The 23,372-nt window shown below is 41.2% G+C and overlaps 1 protein-coding gene across 1 annotated transcript in view; it reads right to left on the minus strand.

The window, feature by feature from the left end:
* Nucleotides 1-2,354: 2,354 nt before the first annotated feature.
* vmp1 (vacuole membrane protein 1) overlaps nt 2,355-23,372 on the minus strand; it is a 28,084-nt gene continuing 7,066 nt past the window's right edge. The window contains exons 6-12 of the mRNA XM_080731592.1: nt 17,456-17,620; nt 14,633-14,764; nt 10,495-10,575; nt 9,815-9,931; nt 7,592-7,653; nt 3,905-4,004; nt 2,355-3,400 (exon numbers count right to left, since the gene is read on the minus strand). Coding sequence (XP_080587718.1) covers nt 3,251-3,400; nt 3,905-4,004; nt 7,592-7,653; nt 9,815-9,931; nt 10,495-10,575; nt 14,633-14,764; nt 17,456-17,620 — 807 coding nt within the window. The 3' untranslated portion in view covers nt 2,355-3,250. The remainder of the gene's footprint in view (nt 3,401-3,904; nt 4,005-7,591; nt 7,654-9,814; nt 9,932-10,494; nt 10,576-14,632; nt 14,765-17,455; nt 17,621-23,372) is intronic.

Genomic DNA, 23,372 nt, shown 5'->3' on the forward strand with positions numbered 1-23,372 from the left:
AAAAAGGATTTTAAGTTTCTAGGCTGAAATGGCACGGAATAATAGGAATGACCCTCATCCTTTTTCTTGTGTTAACTATGATAACTCAGTCTTAATAGTATCATTTACTTGAAAATTACTCTCAAGTGAGCTGCCAGAGAGTATTAAATTGCTGACAAGGTAGTGAAGGTACAGGTTTGTTCCTGTGGTGTATTGTGTAGTAGCTTTCCATAGAGCCCAACCAAAGCCAGATTTTTGGGTCCTATACCTCAGATTACCAATGTATTGACAATAACTGCAACATTTTCTATTTATTTCAGAAATGGCCAATCTACACACTCACTTGTGAACTAAGAGGCATTTTTCAAATCTTTTTCAAAAATGTCTCCTCTCCTTATGACATGCCCAAAATAGGGAGTTGAGTGCTGACCACAGAAGCAGAGGGGGGAGCAATTAGGGATTAAAGGCCCACTTCACCTCTGGGCCAACCAGATCTTATTTTATTGTTGTTTGGGACACAATCAACACAATCCTGAGTAATTTTGTGTGTTCAATCTGTGTTTTGAGATATTTTAGTATTTCAGCATGACTAGTGATGCATTTTGCATCATATGATGCAGCATGATTGTGTTGATCGTATTGTGTTGATCGTGTCCCAAACAACAATAAAATAAGATCTGGTTGTCCCAGAGGTGAAGTGGGCCTTTAAGGTGTCTTGCTCAAGTATACTTCGACACATTGCTGGCCGGCCTGGCATCGTACCTGCGACAGCATAGGGGCAACAGCCAGGGGGTTCTGGTTCCACAGTGAAGCTCACTAACCTCTCAGCTAAGACCGCCATGCTAATAGACCTCTGTGAAGTTGGCACCCCATATGATGAAAACATATATAAAAATGGTGTCATTATTTAGTGCGGAATTGTGCCGTAAATGTTATAATTTGTGCTGGTATCATTTTTGAGATATTTCAAGTTATAGTTTTGCTGAGCCTTTCACCCCCAATTCTTTGGCTCCAAATCGGGAAAAAAAAAGGGTCTCATTCTTTAGTGCTGGATGTGCTCTAATTTGTGCCGTTGAAACCATCAATTGTGTTTTTATATATATATAAATATTTATATGGTTATGAATTAGCCGATTTAGCAGCATTACAGTGGTGTAGCCAGCAGAGGGCGATGGAGATAATGGTAGAACATAGGAGCAGAACAGTGGTGTTATGTAGAATAACTAAAAAGTGATACCAGCACAAATTATAAAATTTACGGCACAATTCAGCACAAAAGAATGACACAATTTTTATATATGTTTTCATCATATGGGGTGCCAACTTCACAGAGGTGCTAATAGCCATGTTGTGAAGAAAGTCAAAATGTCTGATTATCGGTCTGGCATTGAGCATACACTGACTCTATGCCCAGGTTACAATTATAACATCTGTCCTGTATATTGGTTTCCTTGAATTACTAGCAGTACAATACAGTGGTGCCGCTGAGGTTTAGCTTGATAGGTATATTTTGGCAATACCTTTCATTTGAATAGATTTCGTAAGATGTCTGTGGAATGAGACATGAGTGACAAATAAATCCCTTGATTTTGAAGTATTGCAAAGACAATTCTTTTTTTGTTAACACTTTTATTAAAGGATTATTTTTACAGGATAAATAGTATTGACAAAAATCAAGTATAGTGAAAGATGGATCTTCGCGCCACATGTGGATTGTGGAAAATAGAGTGCTGCTCCTCTTGGGGCAGACCAGTGTAGATGTTCGCTGAGAGAAGGCCCAGAACTTCAGCCAGCTTACAGACTGTTGTTGCCGGGATATTTTTAACAGCCAACACCAGTCTGATAAGCTAGCTGACAGAACGGGAGAGCAGATGCAGAGTCCAGATGTACACTACTGATGAGGAGTGATGGACCAGACCCACAAACTACAGCGAGTCTTGAGTATGCATTGTCCAAATACACAAACTAGCTACTATGTTTCAGTTGGTCGGGGGTGCCAGATACTCAGTACATCAGCTGAATGAGCACAGGGCAGGTACAGAAAATGCATTCCACTAATAATATAAAAACAACCCTGTAATCACATGTCTGATTGCATTAATACACTTGACAAACTGGCCTTTTTTGTTTGAGAAGAATAATATAATAGTCATGACAATGCATCCACAACCTACAACTTCTGACTTACCTCACAGATGACATGGTCTTCTAAGAGAACAGCATGCATTCTCTCAACTCTTGGATGTTTACAATATTTAAAAAACTAAAACGTTTCTATAACAGCTGCAATAAAGCTGTCCGTGACGAACACTTCGTGTCAAGTCTCAATCTTCTACAATGGAAAAATCAAAGCGAAAAGATGACAAACTCAGGAGTGCAATGATTTAGGTATTTTATATACGATCTCATCAAGACTTAAACTAAATGTACACAATAGAAATGGGACTTAGTGTATAATGTTACACTATAAATGATATCAGTCTTTTTTTTTCTTCTTTTTGGTTCAAGTTCAGTTCTACCCAGGCATTTGAATAGAAATAGATGTGCGCATACTGTCCAAAAAAAGAAATCAAGATATTTACAGGATGTGCAAACCATCAATACCTTGACCCGACTTGATATTGCTTTTTCTTTTTAAAAACGAATGGCAAATCCCACAAACAAAAGGACAAAGGCATGACGGAAATTATACCCGAACAAACAAAAGAAATGTATTCAAAAACACTGTAACATTAACAAAAGTCAGGCTCCATGTTCCATCCAAACACGCATACCATTAGAAAAATTAAATACAAATCAAGTCTATCAATTAAGAACTGTGTTCAATGGAAGTCAGGCCCTCCATCTTGCATAAGGCATAGCAGCTCATGGGCACGGCCTGCAGACAGCAGTAACCAACCAGCTGCTGCTTTTACTTCTGAGGTCTATGAAAGGGTTAAGCCTTCATCAACATTATTAAGATCAGCAGGAAAAGATCACGCTATACAGAGAAAGAGATGACAAAGGAGGGAAGAAGAACTACAAACTAGCCTGAAGGGCAAATCGAGCAAAAGAAATTAAATAAACGTACATACATCCTCAAAAGGCACACACACACAAAACAGTAGCGTATGGTTTGAGTGTTGCGGCCTCTTTTTAAGAATGGATGAGGGGTGAGGTTTGTTGTTAAGATTGTAAGTCTGAGTGGCTGTGGCTGAGTGACAGGCCCTTCTCAGCAGCGATAAGAACACAGTCAAGTTGGTTGGTTAGACCGCTTGGGGTCTTACCATCATCACTTGGTTTTGGTTTTCTCCTCCGAGTGCATCTGCTGCTGAAGCCGCTTGGCGTAGCTCTGCGCCATTGAGTTAACAATGGAGCAGACAAAGTAGCAGACCATAACCAGCACCACCTTCTCAAACACCCACGAGAGCCAGTTCTCACTCTAGAAAACACAAAAGGAAACATGGTTTGATGGTGGATGCTACTAACAGCCATGACATAAAGGCCCTGATAATTGCTGATGTTTTTTTAAAGACATATATATGTACATATAATAAGTATATACAGTGTGTGTAGACACACACATACACACTATATAGCCACAGCTGTATTGTACATGCATGTGACAATAAAGATATTCACCTTAAATAGCAATAGGAATTTTATAATTCCTATTGCCACTGAGAATGAGAACAAATATTTGATGCATTAAATAGTCACTGCCTGAGAATCTGTTAGATAATGACAAATACTATGAATTATATCACTATGGCATGAGGTGTTAATCAGTTCAAAACTTTAAAGTATCAATGCTAGGACCTATGAAACACTTTTAAAACGCATTGCATACAGTAGGCCATTTTTCTTAATTCCAGATAAGTTCAGAAGAGGAGTTACAAGGTTTTTCCTTGAAAATGATGCTTGGCTGAGTATGTATTGTTCTTACCGCTGGTGTGCCTTCACCGGCATGATGTAGCTTGTTCCTTTGTGCCTCCAGGTACTGGCTGAAGGGCTTCTGGAGGGATGGTCCTATCCTGGGCACAGACCTGATACCACATCCCCAGGGACATCCGCACAAAGAGAGAGACACACACAGACAGACAAAGAAAGGGAATGTTAGTTCACTTACTTTTAAGTGTTCTGAAGTCTTCGTGTGATACAGGCCAGAGAGAGAAGTCTTAAGACCCCAAATCCTTAGTTCCTGTGAGGGAAAACTCAAAGAAGACTGCCGGTGCTCCTTCAAAGTCCTCTGGGCACACAGTAACATTAATACCAGCTAGGCTCCCTGTTACAGCAGGCCTCCATCTCCCCCACTCTGCCTTACACAGTAACATTAATACCAGCTAGGCTCCCTGTTACAGCAGGCCTCCATCTCTCCCACTCTGCCTTGTGAGAAGTAAGGCAGAAGAGTGGACTGAAGCAGAACCTCCACAGCTTTGCTTTTATACCCCTCAGGTCTCTATAGGAGTCTGTGTCAGCCTCTTCAACCAGGAAGTGAGTCGACATGATGTCATCGCCTTTACCACCACTGCTGCCGTATGAGTGGAAAGCCATCCAATCAGGGCGGGTCCATGCCCTTATAAGGTAAGGAGGATTAGCTCACTAGGGGGCCAATCATAATGGATACAGTTATTCACCGTTTTACCCATGTCATGGATAGGGGGTGATAATACAGGTCTGCTATTTAGGTTTAACATTGGAACAGTTTGAAATAATTACAAACACATGAATGCAGCATTTAAAAATAATGTACTTTTTCACTTTCCATCATACTATACTGTATACCATGGAGGCTATACAAATCTACTACATGTCTCAGATAAAGCCATCTTCTAAGTAAAAGTCCCAACTCAGGATATAAACAACTGTTTTAGACATGGCTAGACGAAGCAAAAAGAACATGAGTCAATTTGCTAAACAAACTTGAAGCTACAGTACATTGGATAATTGCTTATCTCATTGGGTACCAAGCTAGTTGACTGACTCACCATAACTATCTTTCACACATACAGTACACAAAAACACACACAAAACCCAACTCAGCATTTGTTCATCAGTTGCACACATCATAATGAGTCATTCAGGATAAGTCATACACTGTGTTCAAAACTGCACCCAATGTTCGTTTCCATTCAATTCTCATGTTCTGTTCCATGACATTCATGACAATCAGACAAACAGCTTCAAGGTGCTGTAAGTGATATTTCTTTGTTAAAATAAGTATTAAATAGCTCTATATTCTTGGGCACCACACACCAACAGCCGGGTGGTATAAGGCACGTACCACAATCCACATAGGCTCTGATGACTGGTGTTGAGTCCCCAGTTCCATTCCCAGGACGGATTCGGCCCGGGAGTGTGCATTTTTTATAGATATATATATCGTCGTTGTCGGGTGAAAACCTTGTATGTCCAAAACCGTTCGGTTTGCATTTATCATTTTAAAAATGATTTAAACTAGTGAAAACAGCCGATCTACAAGCACACAACGCCTCGCGGTGCTTGTAGATCTGCTGTTTTCACTACTTTTGTGCGACGGCCTTGTATGATGAAGCAGGGCTTTACTTTGCAAAAGAACGTACAAATTTGTAACTTGAAGATACAAGGTTTCTACCTAACAACGACGATATATATATATATTTTTTTAATCTTTGCTCACAAAATACATAATATTAACAATACAACCCCCCTCCCCACATACATAAAGGACAACACAAATAAACCATAACAATCACAAAAAAATCAATAAAAACAGCAAAAAGAAAACAATTTAAAAGGAACAGAGACAAATCTACTAAATGGATATGAAAGGAGCCAGACTGAAATAACTATTAGTTACCAACTTATAATATCGCTGATAATGGTAGGGACATTTCTATATAATCCAAAGGCTTATATGGTTGCCAAATCCTCAAAAAGTTGCCATGCCCATTTCTCAGAAGATAAGTAATCTTCTCAAGAGTAATACAAATATTCATGTCTGAGAACCATCTCGAAATGAGGGCGCAGTCAGATTTACATACTAGCGCAATACATTTTCTAGCAACTCCAAACCTGGCTCTCTATTCTCGTTCCTGACTCTCTACACAAACTATCAATAAAGGCAAGAAGAGACGAATAAACAAATAAAACAAATGCAAAAGGGATAGCAATTTCATCCAATCAGGAGAAAGAACTCATACAGGATAGAGATTAAACAAGTGAAATTGGAAGTGATGAAACAAATAAATGAGCAGACAAAATTGGAACTGGACACAAGCTGATAAATGATTTTTGTCCTCTCTCCTGATTGGATTACATTTGCAACCCACCTAAAAATGAATTTTCTGAACAGTAAACACCTGGAGAGATGGGGAAACCCCTGTTACTTAAACACTAGCAATGATTACTATCAGAATACATATATTTAACCTTTTAACAAAGCCTTTTGTTTTTACAAACAAAATGTCAAGATTCAAGTCACTAGTTAGTAGTTAGTTAGTAATAAACTGAAATGGCCTTTACGGTTTATTTTTTGGCTGAACGTTCTGTGTCATTTTCTTTTGCTGATCATGACTATTCCAAGAAATAGATAATAAGACAATAACTACCGAACCATCCATTTTCAAAAGCTTATTTAAAGTCCGGTCACGGAGGTAACAATTCCAGCAGGGGACCCCAGACTTCCCTTTCCCCAGCCACATCAGCCAGCTCTGACAAGGGGATCACGAGGCGTTCCCAGGCCAGTGTGAAGTTATAATCCCTCCACCTGATCCTTGTTCTGCCCACGTGGGCCTCTTCCCAGCTGGGGTGCATGGAAAACCTCCCGCCCGAACTACCTCAACTGGCTACTTACTTGTACTATGCAAAGGAGTGGCGGCTCTACTCAAGTCTTTCACCGATGACCATGTGGTACCTGAACTCCTTCACTTGGGGTAAAGGACTCTTTCCCTACCTGGAGTGGGCAATCCACCGGTTCCCTGCTGAGAACCATTGCCTTAGATTTAGAAATGCTGATCCTCAATAACTAATATTTGGTAAAATATTGGTTATTTTTTAACTTGCATACAATTCTTGTTTATCTAGTAACAATCTAATCCACATTCACTCCTTATGAAAACGTATGTGGGCTATTGTTTTTTAGATTTCCACATTTTCCTGGCCCTTTCAAGATTCCTCAACTTGTTGGTTTTGCGTGACCATAGGAGCCTGGAGTGTATTGCGTGACAGTTTATTTTGCTTAAGTATAATCCTGCTATAATTGTATTTCCTGCTGCCTTGGGTAGATTCTGTCTCAGTTAAAGCTGAATTGGGTGAGTCAGATCACAACGCAGCCTGTTCTGATAGGACCCCACACACTTGACCACCAATGCTGCGGAGATGGGTTTACATGTGAGCAAAGGAAATACCCTTTGTGGGAAATGCAAAACACAAACACGCACACTATAAGAGCATTCCCTCACAATGGAATGATCAACAATCAGTGGTCAAAAAACCATCACTAAATTGTTTTCAAATGTAACCCCCCCCCCCCCCTCCCCCCTTCATAAAAAAGAAAAGGAAAAACTAACAAATCACCTTCACCCACTCTCTGCTGCATACACACATACAGTACTGTATACACAGACAGACAGACAGACAGACGCACACTTACCCCATAAGTGACACCATCTGCTCCACTATGTGCTTGCTGAAGGTAATGATAACAAAAAGTTTCTGTGGGAAGTCAAAGAGAGACCAGGGTGATTAATCAGGTTTGAAGTTATTGTTACTTTCTTGATAATGTTCTCACACACTCACACAGGGCATTACAGAAGCACATGCATATATATAATCCACAAAGAAACAAAACAAATAATCCCTACTTTGAATCTCATTTTGCATATTTGCTCCTACATGTAGGTAGCATGGTTTTGGTTTTAGACGCACATGTCATAGTAGCATGTAGACTTTTTTTTGGTTAGCCCAGAGTATATACATACTGTATGAGAACATGTGCAGGTACACTCATATTCATAGTGAAAATAGACGCATCACGACAGGTTGTGAGCTTGCAGATTGCCAAATTTAGGTATTGAGGCATGTGTGTTCGCACAATGAGTAAAATACGGACGCCAGGCTGAAAGTTAAAATGTATTTTTCAAAGGTATAGAATTTGCCTCTGTAATGGGAAATGATTGTGCACAAAGTACAACATTAAAAAGGAAAACATACAAAATAGTTGTGTATATATATTGCAGTGATAATGTGTAGTTGTCACATGGCACACCTGGAACTTGTCTCACGGTACACCATGAACCGCTGACCTAAAGCATTAACATCTCAGCCCCCCCACACATCATACACAAGCCTCTTTGGCTGATGAATCATAAAGATAGACTGAAGAACAGGGAAGGCTCAGACATAACGCTATGGCAGGGGGTTGAGACCTGCAGGGGGCTCAACGTGGTTCACAGGGCGCCGAGGCGGGGGGTCACAAACCACAACACTAAACTCCTGTCCTGAAACTGATCAGCTTTAAACGGCATGACCAATGCACCCACCCCCCACCCCCCAGGGACCGGACACCGTCAGACAGGATATGATACGTGATTGTCCGAGAGGGGATAGGGTACAACAAATACTGCCTTTCTCACACTGCTGTGGACTCTCATCATAGACTATAGTCTGTTCCATTTCCTCCTTTCAAGTCCACTCTGCATCCTCCTGAACAGGCACCCCTGCAGGCTCTTTGTTTGTCAGAGAGGCTACTTGGTGAGGTCACTAGCTGGTACCATGGAGGGGATGGATAGGTCTGGTGGGTTCCAGCCTGGGCGAGTCACTCGTAGACTCCCAGTCAACCTCTCGCCGTCTGGGCTCATATTAGTCACTGGTGTGGCAGACTCAACAATACACTTGGTAATTAAAGAGAGTGTTTTTGATCTTGTAGATTTGAGAGGAGAAGGAGAAAAAAAGAAAGCCATGGTTCTCGTTAAAAGACTTCTTAAAGAGTCTCCTCTCCTTTCATCTGGTGTGCCTTCATATGGTCTGGATGCATCCCAAAACTCAACTGGAACAGTGCGCTAGCAGAAATAGTTAACCAAAATTGTGCATTTAGGAGTTTCTGAGAGTCACCCACTCATGAGACTAAGTTCTATGGTTGATTGTGACCGAAGTTTAGTATGAGAAACGGCACATGCTGACGTGTAGACTTTTTTACGGTCTATGGGTTTGCCGTTCTGACATCATGCTCTGACCTCACTGTGAGGTCAGGGGAACCACTCTAACGGAATGGGTTTGCCACTCTGACATCACGCTCTGGCTTCACTGTGATGTCACACAAACTGAATCCCTTTTATGCCCATATATGGAGTTCCCTGATGTCATCAATATTAAGCCCCCTGAGGCATCTTACTAGTCTTAAGACACCCCACTTACTAAAGTCTAGTGCATGAATGTTTCTCAACCAGTGGTCCTTGGTTCAGGGCATACAGGTGGTCCATGGGAACCAACTTAATAGTGATCCAGAGCACCAAAAAGGTTGAGAAACACTGATCTAGAGGTATATATTTTCTCATTTACATTGTGGATGGAAAAATATGTCCTTGTTCTTTCCTGTTATTCACCTTTTGCAAACTTTGTTAGTGCTAGTGAATGTTACAATGGAGCCACGGGAGGGGTCAGAGGGACAAATGGGAATGAGCCTCAGGTACTGTAGGATTCAAACATAGGCCAGCTGTGGTTTCCTCCATTTACCATTGTGCCCTGCTATTGACGAAAACCTAACCATACTCTATTCACCACAATAAATACATTCTCATAAACTAGAAAACAGAGGTCAACTCTCACACATCTTTCTTAAAAAGACAAAACACTTAGTAGTATAGGATCTATGTACCTGTATGTGCATCTTTATGATGGCTTTGCCAATCAGTGTAGCTCCAAAGAAGGTCCAGAAGGGGACCATGAAATGACCACAGGTGATCCCAGCCAGGTCAAACAAAGGGTTGGGGATCTATAAAAAAGAGAAAATAAGACAATCAGACAATCTAACCAAATAATAACCAGCCTAAACAATGCAGCCGATCGGTAATCAAATACAACATCACTTCCGGGCAGAAACCTTTTATCTTTATATTTCATCGATTTATGCCCCCCCCCCCCCCCCCCCAATAAATGAATGCCCTTTTTTTAAATACTTTGTTGTAGGAAGTGTTGCTATTTCCCCATATAAAATCTTGCCCAAAATAGGGACGTGAAATTGAAAATATTTAACAAATGAAAAGTATTAACACTGAAAAACAGTTTTGGACATAAAGAGTTTTTCTGCCTGACAATGACGATATGCAAACACTGAATTATTGCAAATGTAAAATATTAAACAGATAACAAAGAAATAAGATATTGATTATAAAATAATATCACAAAAGGCAGTGAGATGAGTGTGTGTGTATGTAATATACCGTAACTATTATTATTGTCTTTATAGATAGACGATATATTTATTATAGATAGATTATATAAAAGATATATAACAAGATTCTATGATCAACTTAGTAAAGGTAAAAAAAGACTTACTGATGCACAAGCCAGGATCCCAAAGAACCCTACTTTCTGTACCATATTTTGGACCCCCACCTTCGCTCTAGAGACAAAATCCTGCAAAGAGAATTCAACTTGATCAACGTCACAATGCATATTATAAACAAACAGTTGCAGCCAGGTAAATCTAATCTCAAATTAGTTTTAATTTGTACTTTAATTGAAAATCAATGGTCCTTAATGTGTTATTAGCCTGTGTGTTCTTGAAAATCATGAAACCCCCTTTTAATAAGAACGTGCTATGTAAAAATACGCCTCGTTTTCATGGAGGAAAAAAAAAGAGGAAAAAATAAATCTATATGGGTTTTACTCGATAGCACAGATTCATCATATCATTGGGAGAGTTATAAAGAGCTCTGTGGTTCAATCACTGTCTAACATCTAATTGTAATTTCAGTTCCTTGTTATTTTGGCTGCATTACAAGTGAAAACTCTTTGGCACTGGAGTGTTGAGATCTTTTGATCTCATCTCCACACCCGTGGGGTGGTGGAATGTCTGTGGTTTTTATGGTGAAGATCACAGACCATGCAGGAGGTCAGGGAATAGGCAAAGCCCCAAACCCATCATCTCTCCAGTCTTCACTTTGGCAACCATTTTAGTTCATTTTAATCATTTCAGTCTTGTGACGAACAGTACTGTACTGAAGTACTTAGAGGTAACTTGGACTTTACTCGAGTATTTCCATTTCAAACTACTACTTCTACTCCGACACATATCATGTAATGTATTTCACTACATACTGTATTTATTTGACAGATTAAGTTACTGCACAAGTTACTGTGTAGATCTAGATTAATACAAATAACATGATATACTATTTTTAAACTACTCAAAATATAAAGAAAAAGTCATTAAAATGAGCTCCACTATTAACCAATATTGAAGTGATGGACACAGTAATGATCAATAAATGTAGTCCAACAACATGACATTCTGAATAATGAATGTAATTCTGAATAATGACCATTTCTACTTTTACTGAAGTCAAAGATTACTTCTAACAAAAGAGTTCTTCTTCCATCACTGGTCATGACACAAATGCTCATTGTTTGTACATAATCTATTCACTTAAGTTTAACTTTATTCTAGTCTGAGACATCAGACACACACACACACACACACACACACACACACACACACAATCTCAACAGTGCCTGTTGAGATTGGGCATTCCCAGATATATATGGGCATTCCCAGATATGCCCTTAATATTGATGACATCGGGACAGGGATCTCCATATATGGGCATAGAACGGACAAGGACGTAATTAATTTTCAAGTGTGATCTGGGAATGCCCATATATGGGCATTTCAGAACATGCCCATATATGGGCATTCCCAGATATGCCCTTAATATTGATGACACTGGGACAGGGATCTCCATATATGGACATAAAACAGACAAGGATGTAATTTCCAAGTGTGATCTGGGAATGCCCATATATGGGCATGTTCTGACATCACATTGTCAAGTCGACTATATATGGGCAAATTGTGCATAACATATATGGGCATAATAGGGACATGAAGCCAGAGTGTGATGCCAGAGCATCAAACCCATTCTGTTAAGAGTGGTTCCCCTACATCACAGTGACATCAGAGCATGATGTCAGAGTGATGTCACAGTGACAAGGGAACCAATAGACTGTAAAAATGTGTACTAACTGAAGGACTGACATAGACAAGCTACGACAATTCTCATCATATACTGCGACCTTCGGTCGCAATAACCACTTAACCCTATATACTTAGTCGAGCCGAGTCCCTAAGGGGTCTACATTTGCCTCCTTTTCCCCTCTACACATCTAGCATTAAGATCCATTTTCACACCTCTCAGAATAGAACATGTGGTTAATTGGTGAGGTTTAAAAAGGAAAAAAAAACATTTAGAGAAAGAGGTTAAAGAAATGTTTGAATATCATGAGCTGCTGTTTGCTCAGAGCTTATCTTATTTATTATTTAGCATTATTTAGCCCAAGTCAAATGTAGAAATTTGATTGGAAATCCATTGTGTAGCTAACATGTGGGTTAGCCTACCAAAACACAACCAGAGTAACACTCATTTTGCTCTGACGCACAGATTGTGTAATAATAATTGTTGTAACATTTGTTGATTTAAAAATAAATAAAATATTTTCTTCAACTTTTTTCATTTTCATTTCATTTTCTTTTTTCATCAACAATTCAGATGTACAACCAGATTTCTCTTAACTGTGAATTTCATCACCCCAACATCGTTGTGCAATTTTTTTTTGACTAGCCATTAGTCAAGAAAGTTAACAGCTCTAACTGTCAACATCAATGTAATGGTCTTGTGACACGTTAAGTTTCATGAGCTTTGTTAGCTTATGCATACTTTGTTGGCTTAAGCGTTTCTGACAACAAGTTCCAAGATAACCCTAAAGGAAAACAGATATATATCCTCATGTGATGTTGACCTCCGGGGCTTCTTCATTTGAGAACCGGTGAGGTGACAGTAGGTGATCAAGACAACTTAAGATGAGTATCTCAGATTTCCATTGTGCTGACTCAGCATCTGATCTCGGCAGTTGCCAGTCATGTGAGCGCAGTCCCTGACAACAACACCGTCTGTCCTTCAAATTAGAGGCCGGTGAAAAATAAGACAGGGAGGGAGAGCAAGGCCTGAGGGATGATTAAAGGGGGAGTTGTGCTGAGGGTGACTCACCCCCTCAATACACTCATTTACTGGAACTGTAAGGAGGGAGGGGCTTTCACTGAACTCACGTGAGCTATTGGGGCCAATCGACAGACTCAAGCTGTGGACAATGATGACAATGGACATGGCTGGGCATCGGTGCTTTGTTTTGGATGTGACAAAACCAGGCAACAGAATATAGTATGGGCCGGGGTGGGCATTTACAGTATAAACAACCATGCAAATGCAAAGTCAAGGTCAAAGTCAACATATTAGTTGAGGCAGCTAATGCCTGTGACATGGCTAATGGAAGTGGTGATCAAAAGATGTGTCCCCATGGACCCATGGCCTCTGGTCCAGGCGAGCTGTTCTGCTACCATTGATCAGATCCCACCATAAGCAGCAGTGTCTAAGTTTGCAACTACTGCAACACCACAGGCCCAAATAAATGCTAGTGTTGTAGAGACTGTGGTAATCCACTATAACCTTAACCTGCCTGAACCAGAGGAAACATATTTTTCAGTTAAAGTTGTCTCCACAACAAACAGACTACTTCCAACGGCTTCAAACTGCTAGTTTGTTGTAGTCTGCCAGCATTAGTTGGCAAACTTGGCATTTAAAAGTCGGGCGATGGAACATTGCATTCAGATGACACCTCAGTAGCCTTGCAACGCTGGTATGGCAGTGTTGCCAGGTCTGCTCATTATAAGCGACTTTGGTCTTGTTTTCCTGTAAAGTCGCTAGTTGCAGGATGCTTTTGTTTGAGCTTGTTTCTGAAGTGTACATTCTTTTAGAAAATAACTAATGTAATAGAGCTCAAGTGGTGAAACTGTTCACTTATTATCATAGACCTGGTCGCTTGTTTCACTCACAGAATCTGGCAACCGGAGACTTTCTCCCTGTGTTTTCTCTCACGAAAACAAAACACAGCACTAGCTAGCTTTGCTTTGGAGTTGATTGGTATAGGAATTGAGAGTTGAGATTGAGAATATGGTATTTAGTTAAAATGTGCGACGGGAAAAAGTCTCTGGCTTATTTAGGCTTGGTTCTGCAGCAGTAGCAAACTTCTGAAAAGCATTCGAAATTTGCACGTTGATTTGCAAGTCCAACTCACCAAACATTTCGGAGATACTATGGACAGGGCTTCAAGATGTAGCTACCTCACCAGGGTGTTTGTTTACTAAAAATACCCAAAATAATATTTACCAACAAGTGGACTTTTTATTTTAATGTAATGGATGAGGGAAAGGACCTTCATCTGAGAAATTACCTGTCATTTTAAAGTTAATTAACAAAAGACACTTCATGATAGTGGCATTGTTTTCTGAAAGTGTTATCCAATATTTAAATAGAATATGGATAGGATTGACTGTACAACATCATCCCCAGGTTTCTACCATAGAGGCATGTGTATGTACAGTACAGTATGAATGAATGAGCATGTTGATGATTCTGACCTGGGCAGCCTCAGCCTGTTCCAGCATCTCCTCAAACTCCTCGTAGTCCTCATCATCTGGATCAGTACCTGACAGGCGAGCTGCCCTAGCCATGAAGTATGGAGGCAGTTCCCCGATGGCTGTACCAGCACCCTGCGCGCGCGCACACACACACACACACACACACACACACACACACACACACACACACACACACACACACACACACACACACACACACACACACACACACACACACACACACACACACACACACACACACACACACACACACACACACACACACACACACACACATTAACCTCTTAAACCTTATATACACATTGTTGACCTGTGGCGTTGTGAGCATGTTGTGTGCATGTAGGCGTTGTGAACATGTAGATCTGCTATCTTCACAATAGAACCGTGTTATACAAAATGTAATGCCTCAACTCTTAGTGCTCGTCAGGGATGGGGGGTCCCCAGTTAAAATATGATTATTTTGGGGGTCGTGGCCTGAAAAGGTTGAGAACCACTGCTCTACACAATCGATTCACTGAAAATAGGCAATTGGCAAATCTACAAACTATGAATCGTCATATTGATCGTCATCATTCAGTCTCATCAAAAAAATAAAAACATCTTCTTGCATTCACCCGCATAGGCGCGTACAGGAAATGATCCATTTATATAAAAACATTTAATTTTTTCTTTAAAGTGATCCCTGACTAATACGACAAATATGCCTTAATACATTATAATTGTCCTCTATAACTACAATGTAAAATTAAAAACACCTTAATTATTTTATTTCTTCTAGAAATAGCTAATCTTTCACTCAATAGGGGAAATGCATGTCGCAAGTTGATGATGTCATAAATGTCATGTGTGATCTATCCCTATGGAATTTATGGAATGCATGTGCAAAAAACACATTTGAAATATTGAGTTGATGCTCATATTAACCATATGAAGTATTACGTTTGTTTTTATTTGCACATGCATGCCATAAATTCCATAGGGATAGATCACACATGACATTTATGACATCATCAACTTGCGACGGGCATTTCCCCTGTTGAGTGAAAGATTAGCTATTTCTAGAAGAAATAAAATAATTAAGGTGTTTTTAATTTTACATTGTAGTTATAGAGGACAATTATAATGTATTAAGGCATATTTGTCGTATTAGTCAGGGATCACTTTAAGAACATGATGCAGGTAACCCAAATAAAGGTTAGAATTTTAAACAAACATTTTTTCAGTCTGCAATTTGAAGAAGGGCTTAGCTCAAAACACCTTTGGCACCTGTGATCTATGTGTGGGTGATTACTGTAGGCATTTTTCTTATACTTATATAAGAAATGAGAAAAATTAAAGCCACAACAAAATGATACAGCTAATAATCTTGCCCAAAAACAAAATGAATGCCACACAATAAAATAATAATGATAATCCTGGCCAAAGTGAAGACCTCCAGAACAGGGTTTGTAATTGTAATTATGTCTCCACTAAAATAGAGGAATCAAAGCTACGTGCATGACATACAATTACAATGTCCGTGTAAAGTAATTCACTGCAACTGACACCAGGCATAGCTCACACCAGACCCGCTGAAAGAGAGCTACGACACTCTTTCATCTTGCCGCAAGGCAATCACATGGTCCATCAACACCGTTTTGAACTACTGATTGCCCAGTGTAGGAAGCATTACTTCTGCATTTGTTTTGTTCTTGTTATCTCTAAGCATACCGGCACAAATTCCAAATCAACTGTTGGTTTGGGAATATTTTATTGAATATTATATGAATATTCGAATACAATGGAAGTTTATGGAAATGTAATAACTCAATTGTGCTGGCCTTCAGTGTTCTTTTGAAAATGTTGTACCAAAGGCACACCAATGGGCAAGCCAAAATCTGAAGACAGACCTACCTTGTATTCATAGCAAAAATAGGCAATCTACAAGCTCACCACGCATTTCTATGTGATGCGTAGTGAGCTTGTAGATCTGCTTCTTTCTCTATTTTGGAAGATTTGTAGGGAGGAAAATGTGATTCTAATTTACAATTTGCACCTTTAATGACATGCCAAAAACAAACGATTTGGAAACCACTGGTTTAAAAACTTGGAATGTCGCTGAAGTTAATTGCATTTTTCTGCATCTTATAATATTTAATAGCAGCCAGGAAGCAGGAACTAGCAGGAAACGGCACACAAGAAACAGCACAGAAACTGGACAAGAGGGCCAAGTCTCTCTTTTTGAAGCGGTGAAAGCCGCTTCCAATGAGTGGCTTTGTGTGTCCCATGTCCATATATGGTCATTTCAGTCCAGAATAAAAAGGTTTTTTCAAAAACAAAATGTGTGTTTCATGTCCATATATGGTCATTTCAGTCCAGAATGAACAGGTTTTTTCAAAAACAAAATGTCTGTCAACTCATGTCCATATATGGTCATTCCAGTCCAGAATGAACAGGTTTTATCTGTCCCGTACGTCCAGAATATCAGTCCAAAATGAACAGGTTTTTTCAAAAACAAAATGTGTGTCCCATGTCCATATATGGTCATTTCTGTCCAGAATGAACAGGTTTTATCTGTCGAACCGGGAATATGTACGTACGTCCAGAATATGTGTGTAGTGTCCGTCCCGGTCTGATGATTGGATACTTTGAGGATTGGTCAAGCTTCACATGACAATTCGGCCCTCCAGATAAAATCATTCGTTCATTCATTCAGAATATAAAGAATGTACAGATCACAGAGTTCATAACTCTAGAACACATATAATAACAGTTCACCGCTTCACTTCGAACCGAGGTTTGATTTTTTTTAGTAATACTCACCCACATACAGGCTTCCAAGCGGACCTTAGACATGATGGACCAGAGTGTGATGCTCTCTGACCCTGCAATCTGGGGACAGGTGATCTGGTCTGGGTATGGAGGCTCAGGGAAGTCTGTGGAGCCACACTCATAAGCTGCCAGGGTCACTGACGCTATATGTGGACCCTGTAGGAAGGAAGGACGGACAGGAAGATGACTAGAATTCTTTAAAGATGAAGTGCCATGATTCCCCCCCCCCCCAAAAAAAAACATGATTATCAGGTATTATGATTACTAGCGTCTAGTCGGCGACCTGGCCAACTCGGAACAATGTAAATAGGGAATGAATGCCCCGCCCTTTAATGCAAACCCCATTATACCTGTTTTCATAGGACCCGTTTTGACCATCTGTCTGCCTGTGTCCATTTATGCCCATATATGGAGATATCTGTATCTGTCTGTCTGTCTGTCGGCGTCCATTTTATGTCCATATATGGAGATCACTGCAGTTATAGTTCTGCGTCCATTTTATGCCCATATATGGAGTATCTGTCTGTGCCTCCAACTGTGTTGCAGACACAGTGCCGGTTCCCCCTTTAATGCAAACCTCATTATACCTGTTGTCATAGGACCCGTTTTGAACATCTGTTTGCCTGTGTCCATTTATGCCCATATATGGAGATATCTGTATCTGTCTGTCTGCGTCCATTTTATGCCCATATATGGAGATCTTTGACCATCTGTTTGCCTCTGTCCATTTATGTCCAAATATGGAGATATCTGTATCTGTCTGTCTGCAATCCATTTTATGCCCCTTTAATGCAAACCTCATTATACCTGTTGTCATAGGACCCGTTTTGAACATCTGTTTGCCTGTGTCCATTTATGCCCATATATGGAGATATCTGTATCTGTCTGTCTGCGTCCATTTTATGCCCATATATGGAGATCTTTGACCATCTGTTTGCCTCTGTCCATTTATGTCCATATATGGAGATATCTGTATCTGTCTGTCTGCAATCCATTTTATGCCCATATATGGGGGCATTCATTTTATGCCCATATATGGAGAACGCGCGTGCCGGTGGGACGAACGGTTCTCGAGATACGCGGATTACACACTCACAGAGATTTTTTGTTGACTCATGTGGCGTACGTGATGTCAGAGCCTTTTATGAAGTGATGTCACAATGAGTCAGAGCTTACGCCGATTTCCTCCGGAACAGCCTGATGTCAACAATCAGCTCCGCATAAGGAGATTCCGAACGTTTCGCGCCTTTTTCGGAAAAAACGCGCGTCGGGTCGGGTCGAGACCCGGCACTGCACTCCGTGCCGCGGCGGGGAACGCGCGTGCCGAATCTGAAGCCGGTGGGACGAACGGTTCTCGAGATACGCGGATTACAAGCTGTCGGGCGGCCCAGCGTCTAGTCGGCGACCTGGCCAACTCGGGAACGATGTAAATAGGGAATGAATGCCCCGCCCTTTAATGCAAACCCCATTATACCTGTTGTCATAGGACCCGTTTTGACCATCTGTTTGCCTGTCCCACCCTTTAATGCAAACCCCAATATACCCGTTGTCATAGGACCCGTTTTGACCATCTGTTAGCCTTTGTCCCCACCCTTTAATGCAAACCCCAATATACCTGTTGTCATAGGACCCGTTTTGACCATCTGTTTGCCTTTGTCCCCTTATGCCCATATATGGAGATCTCTGCACACACAGTACCGGTTGCGGAAAACTCTGATGTCAGACATCAGCTCCCCATTCGGGGATTCATTTTATGCCCATATCTGGAGAACGCGCGTGCCGGTGGAAGAACGGTTCTCGAGATTCACATACATACATACACATTCACCGAGATTTTTTGTTGACTCATGTGGCGTACGTGATGTCAGAGCCTTTTATGAAGTGATGTCACAATGAGTCAGCGATTGTGCCGATTTCCTCAGGAACAGCCTGATGTCAACAATCAGCTCCGCATAAGGAGATTCCGAACGTTTCGCGCCGTTTCGGAAAACCGCACATCGGGTCGGGTCGAGGCCCGGCACTGCACTCCGCGCCACGGCGGGGAACGCGCGTGCCGAATCTGAAGCCGGTGGGACGAACGGTTCTCGAGATACGCGGATTACATACACGCAGAGACTTCTCGCATTTATGCCCATATCTGGAGAACGCGCGTGCCGGTGGAAGAACGGTTCTCGAGATTCACATACATACATACACATTCACCGAGATTTTTTGTTGACTCATGTGGCGTACGTGATGTCAGAGCCTTTTATGAAGTGATGTCACAATGCCCATATATGGAGATCTTTGACCATCTGTTTGCCTCTGTCCATTTATGGAGATATCTGTATCTGTCTGTCTGCAATCCATTTTATGCCCATATATGGGGGCATTCATTTTATGCCCATATATGGAGAACGCGCGTGCCCGTGGGACGAACGGTTCTCGAGATACGCGGATTACATACATACATACACACTCACAGAGATTTTTTGTTGACTCATGTGGCGTACGTGATGTCAGAGCCTTTTATGAAGTGATGTCACGATGAGTCAGAGCTTTCGCCGATTTCCTCCGGAACAGCCTGATGTCAACAATCAACCCCGCATAAGGAGATTTGGTCGAGACCCGGCACTGCACTCCGTGCCGCGGCGGGGAACGCGCGTGCCGAATCTGAAGCCGGTGGGACGAACGGTTCTCGAGATACGCGGATTACATACACGCAGACACGCAGAGACTTCTCGCATTTATAGATAGACTAGAGGTTTGCGGGCCTTCGGCCCGCTCACATCTAGTTAAAAAAAATAAAAAATAAAAAAAAGTAAAAAAAAAAAAAAAAAATGTTTGAGAAAAAAAAAAATTGAGAAAAAAATATTTTTGAGAAAAAAAAATTGAGAAAAAAAGTTTTGAGAAAAAAAAATTTTTTTGAGAAAAAATTTGAGAAAAAAAATTTTGAGAAAAAAAAAATTTGAGAAAAAAAAATTGAGAAAAAATTTTTTTTGAGAAAAAAAGTTTTTTGAGAAAAAAAATGTTTGAGAAAAAAAAAATTTTGAGAAATTTTTTTTGAGAAAAAAAAAGTTTTGAGAAAAAAAAAGTTTTGAGAAAAAAAAATTAGGATAAAAAAAAGTTTTGAAAAAAATAAGAAATAAAACGTATTGGTGATGTGTGCGTCTCTCTGTGCATTTCCCCCCCCCCAAAGTGTGCGTCTCTCTCTGTGAAGTCCGTTGACTGTGGACTGCCCTGTGCCCTGTGCCTATGCTCGAGTGTGGGCGTGTCTCAAAGTCCGTTGATTGTCCTGTGTCCGTTGACTGTGGGCTGCCCTGTGTCCTGTGCCCTGTGCCAAAGTGGGCTGCGGCCTTAAGCCAATTGTAAATACTAGAAGCTCGGCTAGTCGGCGCCCTGGCCAACTCGGGAACAATGTAAATAGGGGATGAATGCCCCGCCCTTTAATGCAAACCCCATTATACCTGTTGTCATAGGATCTGTTTTGACCATCTGTTTGCGTGTGTCCATTTATGCCCATGGCTTGTGAGATGCGTCGGTTATCTCCATATATAGAGATTCAACACGTGCAAAGTACAGGAGTGATGTCAGAATGAGTCAGCAGAAGTGATGTCAGAATGCCCATATGCCCATATATGGAGATCTCTGTATCTGTGTCCCCTTTATGCCCATATACGGAGATTGCGTCCATTTTATGTCACAATGAGTCAGCGCTTGCGCCGATACATCCATTTATGCCCATATATGGAGATGTGCGGCCGAGCGTCTAGTCGGCGCCCTAGCCAACTCGGGAACAATGTAAATATGCCCATATATGGAGATCTCTGTAGGACACGTTATGCCCATATATGGAGATGCGCGGCCGAGCGTCTAGTCGGCGCCCTAGCCAACTCGGGAACAATGTAAATATGCCCATATATGGAGATCTCTGTAGGACCCGTTTTGACCATCTGTTTGCCTGTTTGTCTTTGAGTCAGCAGAAGTGATGTCAGAATGCCCATATGCCCATATATGGAGATCTCTGTATCTGTGTCCCCTTTATGCCCATATACGGAGATTGCGTCCATTGTATGTCACAATGAGTCAGCGCTTGCGCCAATACGTCCATTTATGCCCATATATGGAGATGGGCGGCCGAGCGTCTAGTCGGCGCCCTGGCCAACTCGGGAACAATGTAAATATGCCCGTGTTGTCATAGGAGTGTGGGGTCATGTGGTGTACGTGATGTCAGAGCCTTTTATGAAGTGATGTCACAATGACATGATTTCCTCCGGAACAGCCTGATGTCAACAATCAGCTCCGCATAAGGAGATTCCGAACGTTTCGCGCCGTTTCGGAAAAAACGCGCGTCGGGTCGGGTCGAGGCCGGGCACTGCACTCCGCGCCGCGGCGGAGAACGCGCGTGCCGAATCTGAAGCCGGTGGGACGAACGGTTCTCGAGATACGCGGATTACATACACGCAGACACGCAGAGACTTCTCGCATTTATAGATAGATACTAGAAGGAAGATTTTTTTTTCCCAAAAAAGTGTACAGAAAGAGTTAAAATTAGGTTTTTATGTGGCCACACCCACCAGTTCATTAAGTATGCCTGGTTGTCATGGTGGGTGGTGACCCTGCTTAAGTTAACCACACCCACAGTGTTGGTGAATGGTAAAAGGGGAGGGGATGCTTATATGATGTCATTTTATCTGTGTTTTTGGATCGGCACTTTTGACCCACAAGGTGTTAGCCTCCAGGAAAAAAAAACAAATACAAAGAGAAAACATAATTGCTCATAACAACCACTCTAATGAAGTGCCGTCAACCTCCTAGACATATGAAAACCAGAAAAAGTACAAAACTATGGCACCGCCTCTTAAAAAAAAAGAAAAAGGTATTCTGTTATTTGGGACCTACCGGTATATCCTTTTTGTATCTAAACACAACAACACTCCAGACAGTGATTCATACTGGATATGTTGTTTGGCTGACTGGGTGCAGTGGACTTACTTAATGGTGACAATTTCAAACACCATACCATGACATTTTAAACCTTTCCCCCCCTGTGAAAAAGATGTTTGTGTATACTGTATATGATACATAGACATGTCATGTTTTATGTGCCACTGCATGTATAGACAGATTTCTACAACATTAGGGTTAATACTATGTAAAAGTTTTTAACTGTTCAGAGGAGGATCCCACCCTTCACATCTTCACTGGTGCATGAGCACACAGGCCCACGCACACACACCTAGTTGAATCACCTAGCTCCCCTTGACAGGTCGGTATGCAATACCATTCATCAGCATCAAGAAGCAGGCTGGTTAGGCTTAGCCACCTGGCCTAGGTAACAGTAGGCTCACCTGAAACCATAGCACAGCAACTCTTTTATGCCTCCTTACAGTGATATAGGCTAGCCAACACTGAGACACTGTAGACAGACAGCTCACAATTAGTCAGCGTTGATTACCGCTATCCTGCCAGAGTCATTCTCCACTGGGTTTTGAATAGAAGGACATAGGGAAGCCTGTTTACACAATACAGGCCTCTTTCACCACCGCCGGGCCTTCCATTAAAGATTCACACACATTTCACTATAATGTGGTGAGTCAGCTGTAACAAGACTAGACTAAACTCTTGTTTCGTTACTTGAAACCATATTCTCATCTTCTCATCAGATAGTGGGTGTGCAGGGGCAGCAGTGATCCGCTTTGTTTGTTGAAGCCAAGATAGTTGCTCCTTAGTAATGTACTTCAAATGGGCAGGGAACTTGACACTTTATTGCTCTCTGCCTGGAAGAATTCAAGGTTTACCCAAATTCACTCTTACTAGCCAAAGAGACTGACTGAAGGTGATAAAACTCCCACGGTAAAAATGTTTCAGTGTTTGGCTAGTGGAAAATATTCCTTTCCCATACTACATGCATTTTAATCTACCTTGT

Source organism: Nannobrachium achirus (genome assembly GCF_963921795.1).
Source record: "Nannobrachium achirus genome assembly, chromosome: 8".
NCBI lineage: Eukaryota > Metazoa > Chordata > Actinopteri > Myctophiformes > Myctophidae > Nannobrachium > Nannobrachium achirus.